The following is a 17,360-nucleotide window of genomic DNA, read 5'->3' as shown; positions in this document are numbered from 1 at the left end:
GACTCCGCTTAGTGACAGAAAGTGGACTACACAGATCTAGGTCATGTTGCACTTGCTCAGCAAGTCACAGGAAATGTAAGAGGCGTCTGTGTGAAATACTGACAATTCTTTAACCTTTATCATTGTCTTTATTGATCTGTTACATCACTACATACACACAAATTCACAGTTCAGACTACAGAGACAATACAGAAGTGGGAGGAGTTCAGTCGTGATGTCACACAGCACAGAATGTGCTATGTACTCAGTCAACACATAGTCCACTATGGATGTGGTTTATCTGAGTCCAGGTCCTGCTCCCAGAGTTCAGGCCTCATGTCCGTTATTCTATGAGCAGCCAATCCAAGACTAAGACTACGTGTGGACAAGGCTCATGAGCTGAGCTGGTGCCATTTTACAATTAAGAAGATGTAGATGAACTTGTGTTAAGGAGGGTAAGGGAGGCATTGTTACTATGGTGATCATTGTGACCCAAGAACAATAAAAGCAACAACATATATATAGATCCAGGAAACATCGCCATCTTTGACCCTACACCTCCTGTTTTCTTTTGTCCACTCCTCTGTCAGCATTTCCCATCAGGCAACAGCACATGTGTCCTCATTCCCAGTCTGGGTCCTTGGCATAGTCCCCACCGCTGGACGAGCGGCTTCTGAGGTCAGCTACGCCCGATTCCCGGTCACTGCAGGTGGAGCAGTCGTCTGGGTCGTGGTCTTTGAGCTTTGAATGACACTCTGTGGGCAGGTAGAGGTTGGGCTCCTTGTTCAAAGCCATTTGATTGGCTTGTTTAAGGGCGACTGCCTGACCATGGCCGGTGATTGGTTGAATATAAGAGGTGGGAGGGTCCGGCCCAAGGTGTCTCTGCTGCAGGTGGGTGGTCCTCCTCTTAAGAACCTCAGTCTTCTCCCACACGATTGGCCGCCCGGTCAGCGCCGCTATCCTCTGCACAGCAGAGACAAGAAGTGGTCACACCACAAGACCTCATGACATCATCACCTTCATCACAAGCAATTTTTCTTAAACTTTAACATGTACCCTTATAGACCTCAGAGCTCTATGACCTGTAGACCTTGGACCTGTGTGGCCTTCGACCTGTATGATCTATAGACCTGTAGCTCTTTGACCTGTATGGCCTTAGATCTGCATGACCAGTAGACCCTTGGATTTTAGGCCAATAGGAAGGAGGACCAGGTTTAAGATTAACTCTGATCAGACATCAGTGTGTATTGGGACAGGACCTCGAGAAAGACAAGTGGACTTGGTCATGTGGTGTCTGTGTGTTGTATGCCTTGTCTGGAGCCCGGGTGGTGGTGGGCGGCTCCTCCTGGGGGTACCTCCTGGTGATTGGTCAGCTCCTCCTCCAGCTGCTGGGACTCCTCCCTCATAGCAGACAGGAAGTCGGCAGGTGACTGGCAAGGAGGCATGGACTTGTCAATGTGGCTGTAGAGACCTTTCCACATTCTGTAAACCAGCAGAGAGAATCCAGGACAAATTATCAAACAAAATCCCATCTACAGACCATGAGACCTGTTGACTTTGAACCTGTAAATCCGTAAACCTTTAAACCTTAGACCTGCAGTGACTCACTTGAAGCAGTATGGAGTGGTGTTAGGTCTCAGGACTCTCTGACTCTGACTCAGATCAGCTTTAAACAATGGGTTCCTGAAGTCGACTCGGTCCTTCCACAGCTGAGACCACACAGAGTGAGTTCTCTCAGGAAGCCTACACAGAGACACATACATATGTTTTGAATAATATGCTAATGGTTTGCTGTCATGTTTTATCCAGTATGCTAACAGTTAAATATTATATTTTGGACAGTATGCTTTAAGTTAGCTGTGATTTTTTGGACAAAATGGATTTTGTGAGTGGATATTACAAATACGCATAAAGTGTATACAATTTTAAATCTATAAACTAGCCCCTGGGTTAATTTTTGACAGTCAGTGTCAGTTTAATTCTGTGGTCACTGACGAGTTTGGTTACTTTGGTGAGCATGATGTACATGTTAGCTGGAGATGCTAACTGTGATGGCTGGCTTGTACCTCAGCTCTTTGCGCTCCCTCTGGGAGTTTCCCAGGAATGTGCCATACTGACAGGAGTAGACATGTGTGTGTATGGTGAGGAGGAAGCGCTCGTTGAACTCGAAGGCACATGGGAACTGCTCTGAGAGCTGCCACACACACTCCAGGAACTGGTCCATGACAGGGGACACCTCTTTGGGGTCTCCATCCAAGTGGGCATACCTGCAATGAGATAGCTCATGACTGATGACACCTGACAATAACAGCCCTGGTTCTCATGGTCTCTCTGGAGCTAATCAAAGTTGTCCTCAGAGAGAGGGATCATTCCATTTGCTCTATCAGATGGACGTGTCCCCTGCTCTTGTTCACATGCACAGATAACAGCTCCTGTAGCATCTACCTGTGCTGGAAGGAGATTCACCATGGCAACAGGAAACAAGTTAGTCTTCCAATTTAGCATTCTGTTAACAGCAGCCATTGTGAGGCTGCTTGTATTGTGTTATTTGCTATGTTGTGTTGTCATGTGTTAATGGTGGATCTGAGAACAGTCTTTCTTCGTCTCACTCTGACAGGAAGTAGCTCTCCTGTCCTTCAAATTAAAATACAATTACTGACCTGTGAGAGAATTTGTGTCCAAAGGAAATCCAGTCTTTCTCTATTAACACCTAGGAGAGGAGAAGTTTTGGTTAAAAAAAAAAAAAAAAAGCAATTTTATTAACCACTAGCAGAAGGAATTATACAGTATAATTGTCACATTGTTAACTTCAAACAACAAAGAATAAAAGAAAAGTTTACATTTGATACTGAGAACCAACTCCCCATTTCTTCCAACCAAATACAGAGCTCTCAGCCCACTCATGACTGAAGGCCTTAAGATTGTCCGTCATGTAGAAGTAGGCATGTTCAGTCCTCAACCTGGCCCTCATAGTCCCTTCTAAACTGAGACTGGCTCTATGCCACCAGAATCCAGCTCTTCATGGTATAGTCCACAATTTTTTTTCTCTTTTGGTTTCCTCCTATTTAGGGTAGTCCCAGCAAATCCGTTCCTGTGGCAACAGTTTTTACACTAGATGCCCTTCCTGGCACAACCCTGCCCATTTACAGTCGTGGTCAGAAGTTTACATATACTGCATGTTCCTACACTAAATCTCGTGCTAAGTTCAAGTTACACACTTGAACCATGAACAAACTAGCATCCAGGAAGGCCTAGGGTTAATACTTTTGAGAAATAAAAAGAAAAGGCAAAAATTCCTCTTAATTTGACATTTATTGATATTTCTTTGTTTTTTTACTGGGTCATAAGTTTACAAACACCTTTGTCTTCAGGGCTTAGTACTTGGTAGCATTTCCATTAACTTTTATAACTTCAGCAAATCGCTTCGGATAGCCATCAATGAGCTTCTCACAGTAATCCTAGGAAATTTTGGCCACTCTTCCTGGCAGATTTGGTACAACTCGGACAGATTTGTCGATCTTCTTTTACGGACTCGTTTCTTCAGTTCACTCGACATATTCTCAAGAGGATTGAGGTCAGGGCTTTGTGAAGGCCACTCCAGTACTTTCACCTTGTTCTGCTGAAACCATTTTGAAGCTAATTTGGATCATTGTCCTGTTGAAAGATCCAATTTCAACCAAGCTGCAGAGATCTGGCTGACTTTTTGAGGCTTCCTTGCAATATTTCCAAGTATTGCTCTTTCCTCATGATTCCATTGATCATCTGGAGTTCACAAGTTCCTGATGCTGCAAAGTAACCCCACAACATGAAACTTCCTCCGCCACGCTTGACCGTCAGGATGGTATTGTTGGGATCAAAAACTTCACCCTTTCGCCAGATACCGTATTGCTGGTAATTATGCACAAACAGTTCAATTTTCGTCTCATCCGACCACATGACACTCTTCCAGAAGGCTTTATCCTTATCCTGGTGCTCTTTCACAAACTTCAGCCAAGCTTTTCTGTTTCTCTCTTTGAGTAATGGCTTATTTCTGGCCTACCCTCTTAGCCCATGTTGATGGAGAACCCGTGGACACAGACATTTGTTCCTGAGGCAGCCAATTCAATGCAGATGGCTTTCTTGGTGGTCTTGGGGTTAATTTTCACCTTTGTCTCAGTACCCTCTTAGCCCATGTTGATGGAAAACTCTCTTCACCATGGACACAGACATTTGTTCCTGAGGCAGCCAATTCATTGCAGGTGGCTTTCTTGGTGGTCTTGGGGTTAATTTTCTTTCTCACCAAAAGTTTTTCATCTCTGGATGTTAATTTCCGTTTCCTTCCAGACTGTGGCATTTCAGCTGTTCTCCCAAGGTGCTTATATTTGTAAACAATTGTCTAAACAGATGCCCTTGGTACATCAAGCAGAGGCGGTTTGTTCATAAGGGCGATCGGGCGACGCACCACCAAAGGGGAATTTTTTTTTTTTTTTTAAATCATATTTACAGTGCTATAGTGGTTGTGATAGTTCTAGACAGTTGGAGCTGCTCTGTATGTCATTATCAGCGTAGGGCTGTGCTTCATGAAGTACCGCCCCTTTTGGGCGATTTCAGTCAGAATGAAAATCGCCCAGACTGCCCTCATTGACTCTCATGTAATGTCAGTTTTTTTTGTTTTTTTTTTCATATTTCAGTTGTTACAGTGCATTCTCTATGGGTTCCGGGAGGGCTCGCCCTAACATGCTTTCATTATATGTAACGTGAGCATAGCCCACATAGCCACCGCGCTAGTCGCATTCAAGGTCAGCATGGCAAGTGTACGGAGCAGTAATGAAGATAAATTGGCACCTAAATTGGTCATCTTGGTCATCATCAGAACAGTTGCCCTCCCTGAGAAATTTGTCAGGAGCCGCCACTGACATCAAGCTGTCTTGAAATGGTCCCCAGAGACGTGCCTTACTTATGCAAGGCAACATTTCACTCCCTGATGTCATGGCTGTATTCTTTTGACTTTCCCATTGCAAGTCTCAAGTCGAAATGCAGTGTGTGTTAAGTCAAGCTGCTTTTATACCCCATAATTTCTACACCTTGGCTTTTACACAACACGAATGAACACCACACTAAAGGGATGATTCCATGAATTATTGCACAACCTGATTTCAACTAATTTACTGTTAAATAGGCCAGACAAGTGGGTGTATGTAAACTTATGATCCACAAAAATCTGAGGTCATTTGGGGAAATCAACTAAATATCTGAGGTCCAAAAATATTATCTGCCCCATTGGCAGAATAATGAAGACACTATAATTGAATAACCACATATGTCTTCATTCAAATTGGGTGGCAAATGGGGTTAAAGCTGTCTTGAATAGTGTTTGCTTTAGTGTATGTAAACTTCTGACCATGACTGTATCCAGGTTTGGGACCGTTACAAGCCTACCACTGGTTTGCCTTGTGGCTGGGGTTTGAAACCGGAATGCCCAGGATAAATGTGCGCTCTATATCTGTTTGTGGCTATTGTACCACGCACCATAAGCCTAAAAACTCCCCTTTTTCTGCCACTATGGGGAGACCATATTCAATGCCCTCAACCTCTCAACCCCACAGAGTCTGATTCCTGATGAAGGCTTTAATATGGTATAACAAAGTAGCAGACTTCTTTCACCATCAAGTGAATCAGCCTGGCAGAGGTGATACTCCTCTCTCTCAAACGGTCCTCAGATGTGGGTAGCAGTTTCAGCAAGTCGCCTAGTTTAGTACAGCCAGCCTCCCTTAGCTTGGCCCAAAGACTGCAAGGTTTGAGTCTTTATGAAGTTGTTGAAAACCAGGGGCTCCTCAAATACCAACAGTGTTATTGGGAGTCTTCAAAGGTTGTAAGTAGAGATAGACTGATATGGTTTAGATTATTAGTAGTCAAGGAGGCCAATAAAATATTTCGAGCTGATGTTCATTTGTAGTAAAAGGGAAAATATTGGCGTCAAAATTTTACATAATACAAACTCTAACACTTCGTTTAAAGGCCTTTAAGCACATGTTTATTAAACAGCTTATCAGACTTGCAACATGTTAAAGGTTTTTTTTTAGTTTTTTTAGACTATCCCCTCATTGTAAATCATGCAATATCATTGAATTAGTTTAAACGTCCTGCTTAGCAAAGTTAAATGTTTGAATGAACATAAACTATGTGACTGTATGTTATATACCGCCTTTGCAAAACGTGTTTATTGTTGCCATAACAACAATGGTCGCCAAGAGTGTGTGGAGAAATGTAAGGGGCTATATGATTGGCTGAAAGCAAACACACCTGATTGGCTGATGAATCTGTCAATCATCAACATACATTTGATTGACAGCTTTATCAGCCAATGGTGACGTTGGTTGACCTGCGACATCAGGGCAGTCTCAACATTCAGTATACAGATTTTGTAAATGCACATTCAGCAATTTGAATACTCCGTGAATTTATATCACAAGTGAGCCTCAAAATTACATTTGTGAAGTCCGAAATAAAACTACAAAACAATGCGTGTGCATTCGTGAGTCCGAAATATGACTATGAGACAGTGAAATACAGCTACGAAACAAAGCATGTGCATCTGTGAAAAGCACCTTGGGGTGTTCATTCATTACAAGACTGTTCTCACTCCATATGCGGCTACATCAGAGCCAAAATAACCCAGATTTAAACTGATCTCTTATCAGCGGTCCAATTACAAAAAAGGCTGATGCTGATATGCGTCAAAATGCCACATCTGTAGAACTGAGCAGTATAATGCAGTAAGTTCAGCAAGGTCAAAATCCTTTAGGTCTATCAAGAAAGAAAAGCTGCTTGTTATAACAAAATCGTCAAACTCTCAGTTTAAAGTCTGAAAGAGGCTTTTTAGACACAATATCCATGAGCCCCTGTCCTCCTTCAGACACCAGCAGATAGAGCACTGCTGCACTGATCCAGTCATGACCAGACCAGAAAAAGACTCTGCATTCAGAGTCTTTTTCTGTATTTATTCAGACTGAATCTACTATTCAGTTGTAGAAGTATACGAAAGGAAAAGCTCAGGTAGGTAAGGATGATGAGCAAGATCTGTTGTCGCCTTGTTGAGGGAGTTAGGAGGATTAGAAGACGTAATAGTAGCTGGGGCCCCAGCAGGGGGAGCTCTTAAGATAGAAAGACTCGTGGGAGAAGCAGAGGAAGAAATCCAGGAAGAGGAAGTGTATTTAAGTTGAGGGTGCGGCCTGTTTGAGCCTCTTTGACACCATGTGGTTAGTCCAGGTGAGTTGGCATGTATTGGTTTGATTCGACTTGAGCTCTTTCTCTGTTTAGGTGAGCTTGCTTGCTTGCTAAATCTGCTAGTGTATCTTGTCCTCCAACTCCTGCACCCTCTACACTTTCATACCCCCCACCCAAACCAGGGTCTGTATCCCATCCCTACTTTCACTGGTGCAGTTGGTGAGAGGTCAGAATAGTTGATGGTAGTGCTGCTTGAGGTAGTTGTCTTGACATGAGGAGCAGTGATGGCTGGCACTAGGGCCATTGATCACTGTCTAGCCTCCTGGAGGTGTTGTGGGACTAACTAGATGAAACACCGGTGAAAGTAGGTTCCCACCTGATGAGCCCAAAGAAGACATGTTAGCTATCACTGCTCACTGGCCTAATTAGATATTATCTTTAGGGCACATAGGGCAGGGCGAAAGTTTGTTGTTAGGGAGTTAGTCACTGAATCTGGTCCTTTTTTTTTTTTTTTTTTGACTGCACAAGTTTCTTGCATTTACTCTGAATTAATGTGGACCTCCAGATTTCTGACAGCTGCTTTCATCTTGACAGAGACAAAAAAGTTCACTGCCGGCAAGCATCTGGGTCTTTCCTACCTCCCACCATAACTTCAGAAAATGAAAATCAGTTTTTGTTTTTGTTTTTTTTTCTAATTATTCCAAAAAGTTCAAAACTTTGACAGAAAGTATTATCCTGAAGATGTTTGGCATTAAAATGCCAGTAAGATGTTGCTCTTTCACCTAATGTAAGAAATGTTTGTACAGTGATGAGATGGAGATCTTTGAAACCAACTGGATTGATATGACTAAGATCTGAGAGTTTGAGCAATGCAAATTCTGTCTATTCTACCTGCACACCCTATTATTATTGATTTTAAGCCATGTATATTGTTTGGACTGTGGGTGTCTGGAATGTAATGGAATGGAAGTTTGTCATTATACATCAGCACAACTTAATTTACTCACCCATTTGCCTTTGTACAACTACATCAATTAATCACAATTATTACTGGTTGAATCCAATAATGGTACACATTAGAATTTATATAAACAGCACATATACACTTGTTTGTGTATGTACGCTAAAACTTTCAAAAGTCTGTCATCTGAATCCATTTATTATCTTCCATTTATTACCTCAGTGCAAGACAAAAAAGGCGCACTGAATGAAAGCCTAGCAGAACTACTACTCTCCCACTGAAGTTAGTTCCATGATTATGGTAACAGGAACCCCTTAACTAAATGCCCCAATTTGTCTCATCAGAAGATGTGTACATTTCCTACAAAACAGCACATCGAGTTCTGGATGAAGAACTCAGACAGGAAAAAGAGACAGGCAGCAAACACCAGAGGACAGTCAAGAGAAAGAAACACTCTGAGGCATGATCATTTAGTTTTTCCCAGGTTCACTGTCTGCTTTTCTCAAAATTGTCCTGTGTGTGTGTTAAGCAAGTGAAGGAGATATTTTAGTTTCAGGGACAGAGCATATTGATTAGTAGAGGAAAGACGGTGATTCGAGGCCATGGGTATTAAGTAGAGGTCAGGGGTAGTTGGAGGAAGTTGGGTATAGTTTGTGATGATCAGGGCTTGTTAGTGGATGTCATGGGTAGTTAGTGAAGGTGATGATTAGAGTTGTAACAATTACAAATGTTGCTACACAATTAATTGTCTTGCAAATAATTGTGATTAAGTAATTATAACTATCAATTACAACTAATTATAATTGTCTCTATTGGTCCAATTCTTAAAATAATTTTTTCATTATCCAAGTCCAATAGTCATCACTATTTGTGTCAAAAGATCACCGCTTCTTGACTTGCATTTTTTCCCAGCTGCATCTCCCTTGTCATTTTAGTTGATAGGAATGTGCCTCTCACTAATTGGGCCGCGGAACAACTCCGCATGCGGCTCCGGAGTTGTTCTCAGCGGCCAATGATCTTTCCTCTTGGCTCCTGAGATATGGTAATAAGTTAGCACGTTGAGGAGCAGTCAAATTTCTCTGCTGTCTTCCCATTGGCTAGCACATGATCTGGTCAGTATTTATACCACATACAACTCTCACAATTTCACAAACTTTTACATCAGTCTGCATTGTTTTGTAAAAAAATGTCTCTTTAAAAATCTGCATGGTTTGAAATTAAATAAATCTACCTGCTTCTTTTATTTGATTTTGAAACATTAAAATAAAGCAATGCCTTCTGGGAATTTCAATATTGAATCAAGTAGACCGCGCTCTCTGATAGACTGGAAGTTGGAGATTGACACAGAGGTAGCAAAACACTTAATTAATTCGTACCCTGCTAACTGTATGAAGGTAAGATGTGTTTTTATTATGGAGCAGCTGGCTCTGGTGTTTTATTAATTTTTTATGCAATGGCGTTGTGGATATATAAATGTTTTGGGTTAGGATTAGGGCAGTTATCTATAGAATTTGTTCATCACTGTGGCTATGAAAAGTGTGCTTTTTCTGTTTGTCAAAAGTTGTAGGCCTATCTGCCAGTTTTTGTTTGTCATGGGCGTTTACATTCATAACTGGGGCTACAAAAAGTGTTTGTTCTTTCTGTGAGTCTATCTGCGAGTTGCGCACACCCCATTGATTTTGAGGTGAGTTGTCTATCTGCGAGTTGCACACCGCTCCCCCCGTGGGACGCTGGTGTGCGGAAAGGCCAGGACCGCTTTTTGTTCCCAGTCCATCACTGCCAACAACTAACAGTTTTTCTCAACTGTCTATACACATTTTCTGGTATTTGAGATACAATAACCACAACATGTAACTTGTGCACCAACCCCCTGAACCAATTCCGCGAAGTACAATTCCTGCTTTACACTCAAATTGCAGTTCTAAAACACACTTTTCAAAACACTATACACAATTCTCTGCATTTTGGCACAATTTCCATTGAGAAAACCTTTTGTTTTCACAAGAAACACACTGTCATTCAAACTTCTAAAGTTATTGCCCTGCTATGCACACTGACTCAGTGACATTTTCCCACGTCACACTGACATGGGAAAATGCCTGTCACACAGTTTTACAATTAGCAATACAGTAAGAGCTTTAGCATAAAAGGGCAACACGTGAGCTCTTCTGTTTTGGAGCAACTTTCTGAACTTTCCGAAATGTGAATAGGAAGGAAATCTTCTCTTAGTAGAAAATTGCAGTACTGCATATCAATATAGTACTCAATGGGTACAGTAGCACAGTATTGCCTGTGGACTGTTCTGTAGGAACTTAAAAATAAAGTATGTACATAGTATTTACAATATTTTGTATTTTACTATACATTACAGTATTTTAGTATTTTACTATACATCGGTCAGTGTGCCATCGTTGAAGTTCCTGGCCAGGGAGCATCACAATGTGTGCAGCGATTAAGCACCACGGCATCATCCATCACCGTGCTATCCTTGGCCACTACAACACTGCCCATCTGATCACATTCCTCGACACCCTACACAACACACTTATTCCACCAGAGCAGCTCAGGTACGTTGTCATCTGGGACAACGTAAGTTTCCACTGGGCTGCTCTGGTTTGTAACTGGTTCACTGCCCACCTATGCTTTCATTGTTTATCTCCCTCCATGTTCTCCATTCCTCAATCCCATTGAGGAATTTCTTTCTGCCTGGTAACAACAATACAAATATATAGTCCTCTGAAAAAAAGGACATGGGGTGGTGGGCAGGACGTCACTGGGCTTGCAATGATGCCAGCTGTGCTGAACATTTGCTGTCACATTTATATTTTTCATCTGCCGGCTGAACGACTCCACTATCCCCAGCTCCCAGGAGACATAGCCAGCAAATCGCCTCTTCCAGATTTGTGGACTCTCCCCTCTAATTTGGCTTGAACCCAAAATAATCCCACAATGGAGAGGTTGTACTAAATTTAGAAACAATCTCCATCTCATGTCTCATTTTCCAAATTCTGTGTCAAAATGATGATGTAGTTGAAGGCAGGATGACAGTCTAGTCCCTCCCCAAATGACTGATCATTCAATTATAATTTAGCTGAAACCAGGTGGGCTTGCAGACTCCCCACATTATGATAGCACCAGCAGGACAGTACCAAGCAACACTTTTTCTTTCATCCTTTTTTACCAACACTAAACGAAAACTCCAGTGAAACCAAACATGTGCCATCTTAATGTTATAGGCATTTCTCAATACCGCTTCTCACAAAACTACCCAATGCTCTTTGGATTGTTAGCATTAGAAAGCCGATTTGACTCTGCAACTGTAAATCAATGCGCGTGAGGCGTCCTCTGATGGGACAGTTACTGTTCTGTCGCGCTGCAGGATGCACACAGACACTGGAAATGTGTTTGATGGATGCAAAAAAAGTGTTACGATGCTTTCACCCATCTCATGAAAATAAACCCCACCACCCTCCCAAAATTGCTATAATTTCAGTAAAACAAAGAAACTGCGAATATCTCAAAAAATCGTGGCTAGACAATTATGAAATAATTGTTACAGGCCTTGTGATGATATTTAGTGACAGCGATGGTAGTGGAGGTGAGGGGTAGTTAAAGGATGTTAGGAGTAGTTAGCGGATTTCAGAGGCAATTAGCGGAGGTGATGACATGGGCTTTGTTGGGTCAGAGTTACAGAGTTTGGTCTAGCCTGGCTTTATATAGAAAGAGCTTTGAAATTAAGCTGTTATGATTTGGTGTTATATGAATATATTTGATTTTGTTTTGTAATTGATTGTTTTGATTTTGTAATTGATATTTAGTGGAAGTGATGAGTAGTTAGAGGAGGTCAGGGGTTGTTAGTGGAGATCAGCAGTAGTTTTAGGAGGTCGGGGTAGGTAGTGGAGGTCAAACGTAGTTGGTAGACTTCAAGGGTAGTTAGTGGGGCTTATGGTAGTTGGTAGAGGTCAGGGGTAGGTAGTGGAGGTCAAACGTAGTTGGTAGACTTCAAGGGTAGTTAGTGAGGCTTATGGTAGTTGGTAGAGGTCAGGGGTAGTTAGTGGAGGTTATTGTAGTTGGTAGAGGTCAGGGGTAATAGTGGAGGTAATGGTCAGTGAAGGTGTGTGTGTGTGTGTGTGTGTGTGTGTGTGTGTGTGTGTGTGTGTGTGTGTGTGTGTGTGTGTGTGTGTTACCATCAGTCCTCTGATGGTCCTGTAGTAGGGGTCTAGAAGTAGGCTGGCCACAGAGCAGGCTTGGGTGGTCCGGTCCCAGCCATCTGAGCAGTGGACCAGGACACTGATGCCTTCATCCGCCACAGCCTGAAGGCATATATGTGGCAGGACATATCATGGATCTGTCCTTTTTTGTGTGCATGCCTCTGTGTGTGTTCTACTCACCCTGGCTATAAAGACTCCAGCATCCAGAATAGCTTTAATGTGTTTGAGCCACCCAGAGTTTTCCAGACCCCAAAGGAAGTCTGTCATGGACGGGGACCTCATCTCGCCAACTAGAGGAAGAGAAGGTGCTGTCAGAACCAACATGAAATGCATAACCAAAACCTACAATGGGCGTGTATATGCTTATGTAAACAGAATATGTTAAATGAACAGTCAAGACATTTGAATGTAGGTGCAAAGAAAACAAGGTCAGTGGTACTTTAATCCAATCCCCATGTTGCCTCTGGTCATTCAGCACAAAGTGGTAATCAGTTGAGATGAGTCAAACATTGTAACCCTAACCCTAACCCCTCCATTAGCATCTGATGGCGCTGCTCTGTGTGAGAGATTGGCCTCTGACAACCAAACACAAACACTCCTCACCGTCAATGATCTTTTGCTGGCTGCTCCTCATCACATGGATGTTCTCGATACCAATGAATTGCAGCTTGATATTGGTGTAGTGGTCTTCATTCTCATAGCCTTTGCCTGCCGCTCGGTTGGCCATGGCATTTAGCTAGACAAACACACACACTCAGTATGTGCATCTTGTATCTGCTTCTCCTTTATTATTTGTACATGTATGGTATAGCATACTTACTCACTTGTTATCTTATACTAGGGTTACTATATCTGTGTGTACATTGTTAATAGTTGTCTAATGATTGTGCGTGCGTGTGTGTGTGTGTGTGTGTGTCCCGACCAACCTTGGGCCTTGTGTCTACCACGTAGATGAAGTCACTGCCAGGGTTGGACCTCATCACAGCCTGAAGCATCATCTCATCCTCCTGACAGCGTCCACTGAATCCTGACAGTGGCTGACTACACCGACACACTGCAGCCTGTCATGACCATCATCATTATCACTACCATTGTCACCACAGTAATCATTACCATCAATGATCATAAGTAACACTACCACTGTCATCATCATTGTAATATGTATGTGTGTATGTGTAACTGACCAGTGTGTCCTGGTGGAAGTAAGACAGAACAGGAAATCGTCCTCGACTCCTGAACCTTGAGCTGCCAGTGATGATGGTGGGTGCGGCTGACTTCGGAACAAACAGCTCTGAGGGATAGGTGTCACACACCTGGAAAGAAGGTCCACAGTATTGTACATGTGATTATACCCTGTCTATAAGATTATCAAAAATTCTTTTTTTTTTTTGTAACTATTAACAGGGCAGCACAGTGGCATAGTGGTTAACCCAGGCACAGTTCTCCCTGCATGGGTTTCCTTTGTGTACTCCAGTTTCCTCCCACCGTCTGAAGACATGCATGTTTAGGTTTATTGCTGACTCTAAATTGCAGGTAGGCTTGAGTGGTCATTCATCTCTGTCTGTCTCTGTGTGTTGTCCCTGAAATGGACTGGTGATGTGTTCAGGGTGTACTTTGCCCAGTGTGAGTTGTGATTGCGTCCAGCACCCCCTGCAACCCATAAACGGATAGCTGGTAGCATGTGAATGATAAAACTCTTAACACAACTGAGAAGGACATTACATGGAACTGTTTTCAGCTGTGGATGAATCCTCACTTGGGGCTGTAAATACAGCTGCAGCAGCACAGTTTGTTTGTGTTTGAGCCAAAATAAGCGCCATGTTCATGGTGATTACCTCATTGGTGTGCTTAAATTAACAGTCATATCAGAAATCCATTAGGTGTATAAATATACTTTATATTTTAAATCACCAACTAATCATCAGCAGCACACATTCTGTATGCAATCAGCAATATACAGTCAGCACAAACTCTGCACACAGTCATTAGTACACACTCTGTATTATTGTAGTCAGCACACACTATATAAACAGTCAGTACACACTCTGTACAGTTAGTGCAGAGTTGGTAGTACACACTTTATAGTCACTCTCAGTAGTATACAGTCAATAGTGTGCAATCAGTAGTACACACTGTATAGGTCGAATGATTAACTGGACTCCATTTGGTCTGAGCTTTTTGCTCTCTGTATGTGATCTGATGTCAGTTCAGTTGTAAACATAGATATCACAGTCACACCGACCCTGTATTCACTGTTAGCTGCTGTCATCACCCACAGGTTGTTAGGAACCCCCATTCTCCTGTAGTCGGACATGAGGTCTATGAAGCTCCACGACTCCTCCCTCTCCTCTTTGTTAACATTGGGGTTAAAGGAAAGGCAGTAGAGTTCACTGTATTTCTCTGAGAGGAGGGGGCGAGGAAGGGGAAGAGATGACAGGAGAGTGGACAGGCAAAGAGAGAGTAAACAAAGATGGGCGCCATCACAACAAGTTTCTGAAGCACAGAATGAGCTGCTCCACTGCAGCCATCCAAACAGTGTCTCACTCTGCCCCTAACTCCCAAATATGGCCAAAGCCGTGGAGGCTTTGGAATATGAGTTTGCATCATTCATGCATCACCCACCTGCCAATTAAAAAGGCTACGCCCCCTACTCCCGATAACTTTACTCCTAAACAAATAGTAAAAAGTTGATTTCTATAAATTCTTCCCAGAGTTGTCATGAAGGAAGAAATTAGCTCAAGAGACTAAAACAGTTTTTGTTTCTCACTGCAAACATGCTGATTTCTGCTGGAATTGGATAATTAATATGGGAGTCTAGGACAATACGTCACAGCCGGAGGAAAACTAGTGGTCCTGTAGGTGAATTGTAGGGTTTAACTCCTCATTGTTGGCTTTTGTTTCAAATAAACATGACATCATTTTCACAACTCTGTGATCACAAACACACCTGGCCGTGACAACCTGACCAATGAGGCATGGATGTCCAAACAGTCTCTCTCCTGTGGGATGAGGATCTGGAGGACCCGGAAGTCCTTACAACGAAGAATCAGCTGACTCCCCGCAGGGCTGTTAGAAGGCATCTCCACACTGTTCACCATGCTGTGCAACACCTGGAACACACATGCACAGAGACGCTACTTAGACTGCGTATCTCAGGTTTTCAAGAATGTCAATGTCAAGTTAATGCTGAGGAGGACAATTATCCACTATAGGTCAGTGGGACGAACAGAGTCCTGATCTCTGCCAAATTCTGATCCTTCCAAGTTCTAATCAGACAGGTATGATCACAGATTCAGGTGGGACCAGAGACACGACAATGACAACAATGAAGTCAAACACAGTCTTCGTGTTATCATCTTGCCCCACCCCCTGCCCTCAGCTTACCCACGTCTCCTTACGTGTCTCAGGATTGTCCTCAACAAAGATGGAGTGCGTGGCAGAGAGGTAGAGAGTTCCAACGCTGGCTCTCCTCTGACCTGATGACCGGTCCAGGAGATGCACATTTTCTACCTGACAGACAAACAAATACAGATACACACATCAAGCGTACAAAACAAATACACCCCCTCCTACCATTACTCTCCTCTCATCCTCCTGTCTTTTCACCTTCCCTCCCCTCCCTCTCCTCCTTCCCATCCTTCTCTTGCCTCTCTTTTCCCTCTCTACTCTCTCCCGATCCCTTGTTCTCCCTTTCTCTCCTCTCTCTGTCATCCCTTTTTCTTTTTCTCTCTCCTCCTCCTCCTCCCCCCTTTCTCATTTCATTCCCCCTCCCCCTTCTCTCTTCCCCTCTCTCCAAGAACAACGATCAGATTGTTGGTGAATGCAAATGTGATAAACATTAATGCTTTTTAATACTATAATGTATGTCCTCACATTGTGTGTGTGCATGTGTGTGAGAGATATTTTCAAACTCAGCCCAGGTATGGTTTTTCTCTGATCGAGTAAAAGTAAGAAAAAAAAAAAAAGAAAGTTATGAGTATGATACTAATGTCATTCTTGTTTTTGTAACACCAGTGCATTTCCTTTAGGGTTGGTTGCATGCTTTGTGTTTAAAAGAATTATTCAAATGTACAGCAAAAGGCTTTTCTTCATTATTGTGTGTGAAAAAAGGTGCGCCTGATAAAATGCATATCCTTTAGCGTAGATGAATGTAAACGTGTGCATGGATTTTGGACATAATTGGCCTCTGGGAAAAATAAGCCCCCTCAAAGGCCACTTATTTCGAAAAAACCTCTATCCGCCACTGTCTCTCCTCTCTCCTTTACTCTCTCTAATCAGATACTAGTCAGCTACTAATCTGATACTAGTCATCTATTTATCTGATACTGGTAATCTATTTGTTTGATACTGGTCAGTTGCTTGTCAGAAATTTGTCGGTTACTGGTCAGTTACCAGTTGGCTACAGATACAAGTCGGGTTCTTGGCGATGTGTAAAACCTCCATCAGCGGGGAAGGAATGGAGTAAAGAGCTGAGTCATGGGCGATGGTAACACACATGAGAGAAGCTGTGTATCGGTACCTTGGGCGTCCGGAGATGCTCCATCACTGACAACAAGATGGAGGAGATGAAGAAGAGCTGCCCGCCGTGCTGTCCGTCTCTACCGCCAGCCAGTTCAGTCCCCGGATTCACGTCATCAGACGAGCCACGGTTTCGTTTCCATGTTTTCCCTGAGTATCTTGACAAAAGAGGAGGACATGGGTCGAGGTCTGATCCAGAGATCCCTCTCTTTCGGACACTGACACTGAAATTCGCTTCCTCCCGCTCCGTAGTCTCATTAACCGGGATGAAGCAGCCAGCCTCCGGCCAGACATTTCAAATTAAAAGCCGCTAAACCCGTCCTGTCAGATCAGCCTGTACCTCATCCACATCAGTACGTCTTCCTGTTATTGTGGAAAAAATGGCACTTCTGTATGGATCTTTCTGTTTTCTGTTTTTCCAGTTTTTATTGTATTCAGACTAATTTATATCTGCAACAAATACTCGAGTTATAATACCAAGTACA

General features: G+C 42.9%; 1 protein-coding gene across 3 annotated transcripts; it reads right to left on the bottom strand.

The window, feature by feature from the left end:
- Positions 1 to 139: 139 nt before the first annotated feature.
- Positions 140 to 17,118, bottom strand: mtmr7b (myotubularin related protein 7b). 3 transcript variants are annotated; one of them, XM_029500333.1, is made up of 14 exons: positions 16,877 to 17,118; positions 15,742 to 15,867; positions 15,305 to 15,467; positions 14,600 to 14,757; positions 13,542 to 13,670; positions 13,284 to 13,418; positions 12,961 to 13,093; positions 12,538 to 12,647; positions 12,334 to 12,459; positions 2,640 to 2,689; positions 2,046 to 2,246; positions 1,588 to 1,722; positions 1,335 to 1,461; positions 140 to 942 (listed from the first exon to the last, which is right to left on the bottom strand). In XM_029500333.1, exons 1-14 carry the CDS (start codon positions 16,898 to 16,900, stop codon positions 601 to 603), a joined length of 1,959 nt encoding a protein of 652 aa, XP_029356193.1. In that variant the 5' UTR covers positions 16,901 to 17,118; the 3' UTR covers positions 140 to 600. The 3 variants fall into 3 exon arrangements, with proteins under 3 accessions (XP_029356193.1, XP_029356200.1, XP_029356208.1); XM_029500340.1 differs by having other exon boundaries at positions 15,756 to 15,867; XM_029500348.1 differs by having other exon boundaries at positions 762 to 942; positions 1,289 to 1,461.
- Positions 17,119 to 17,360: the final 242 nt, after the last annotated feature.

The sequence above is a fragment of the Echeneis naucrates genome, chromosome 1 (genome assembly GCF_900963305.1).
Source record: "Echeneis naucrates chromosome 1, fEcheNa1.1, whole genome shotgun sequence".
NCBI classification, from domain to species: Eukaryota; Metazoa; Chordata; class Actinopteri; order Carangiformes; family Echeneidae; genus Echeneis; species Echeneis naucrates.
The sequence above is the reverse complement of the archived record's forward strand: the minus strand, read 5'-3'. Positions and strand labels throughout refer to the sequence as shown.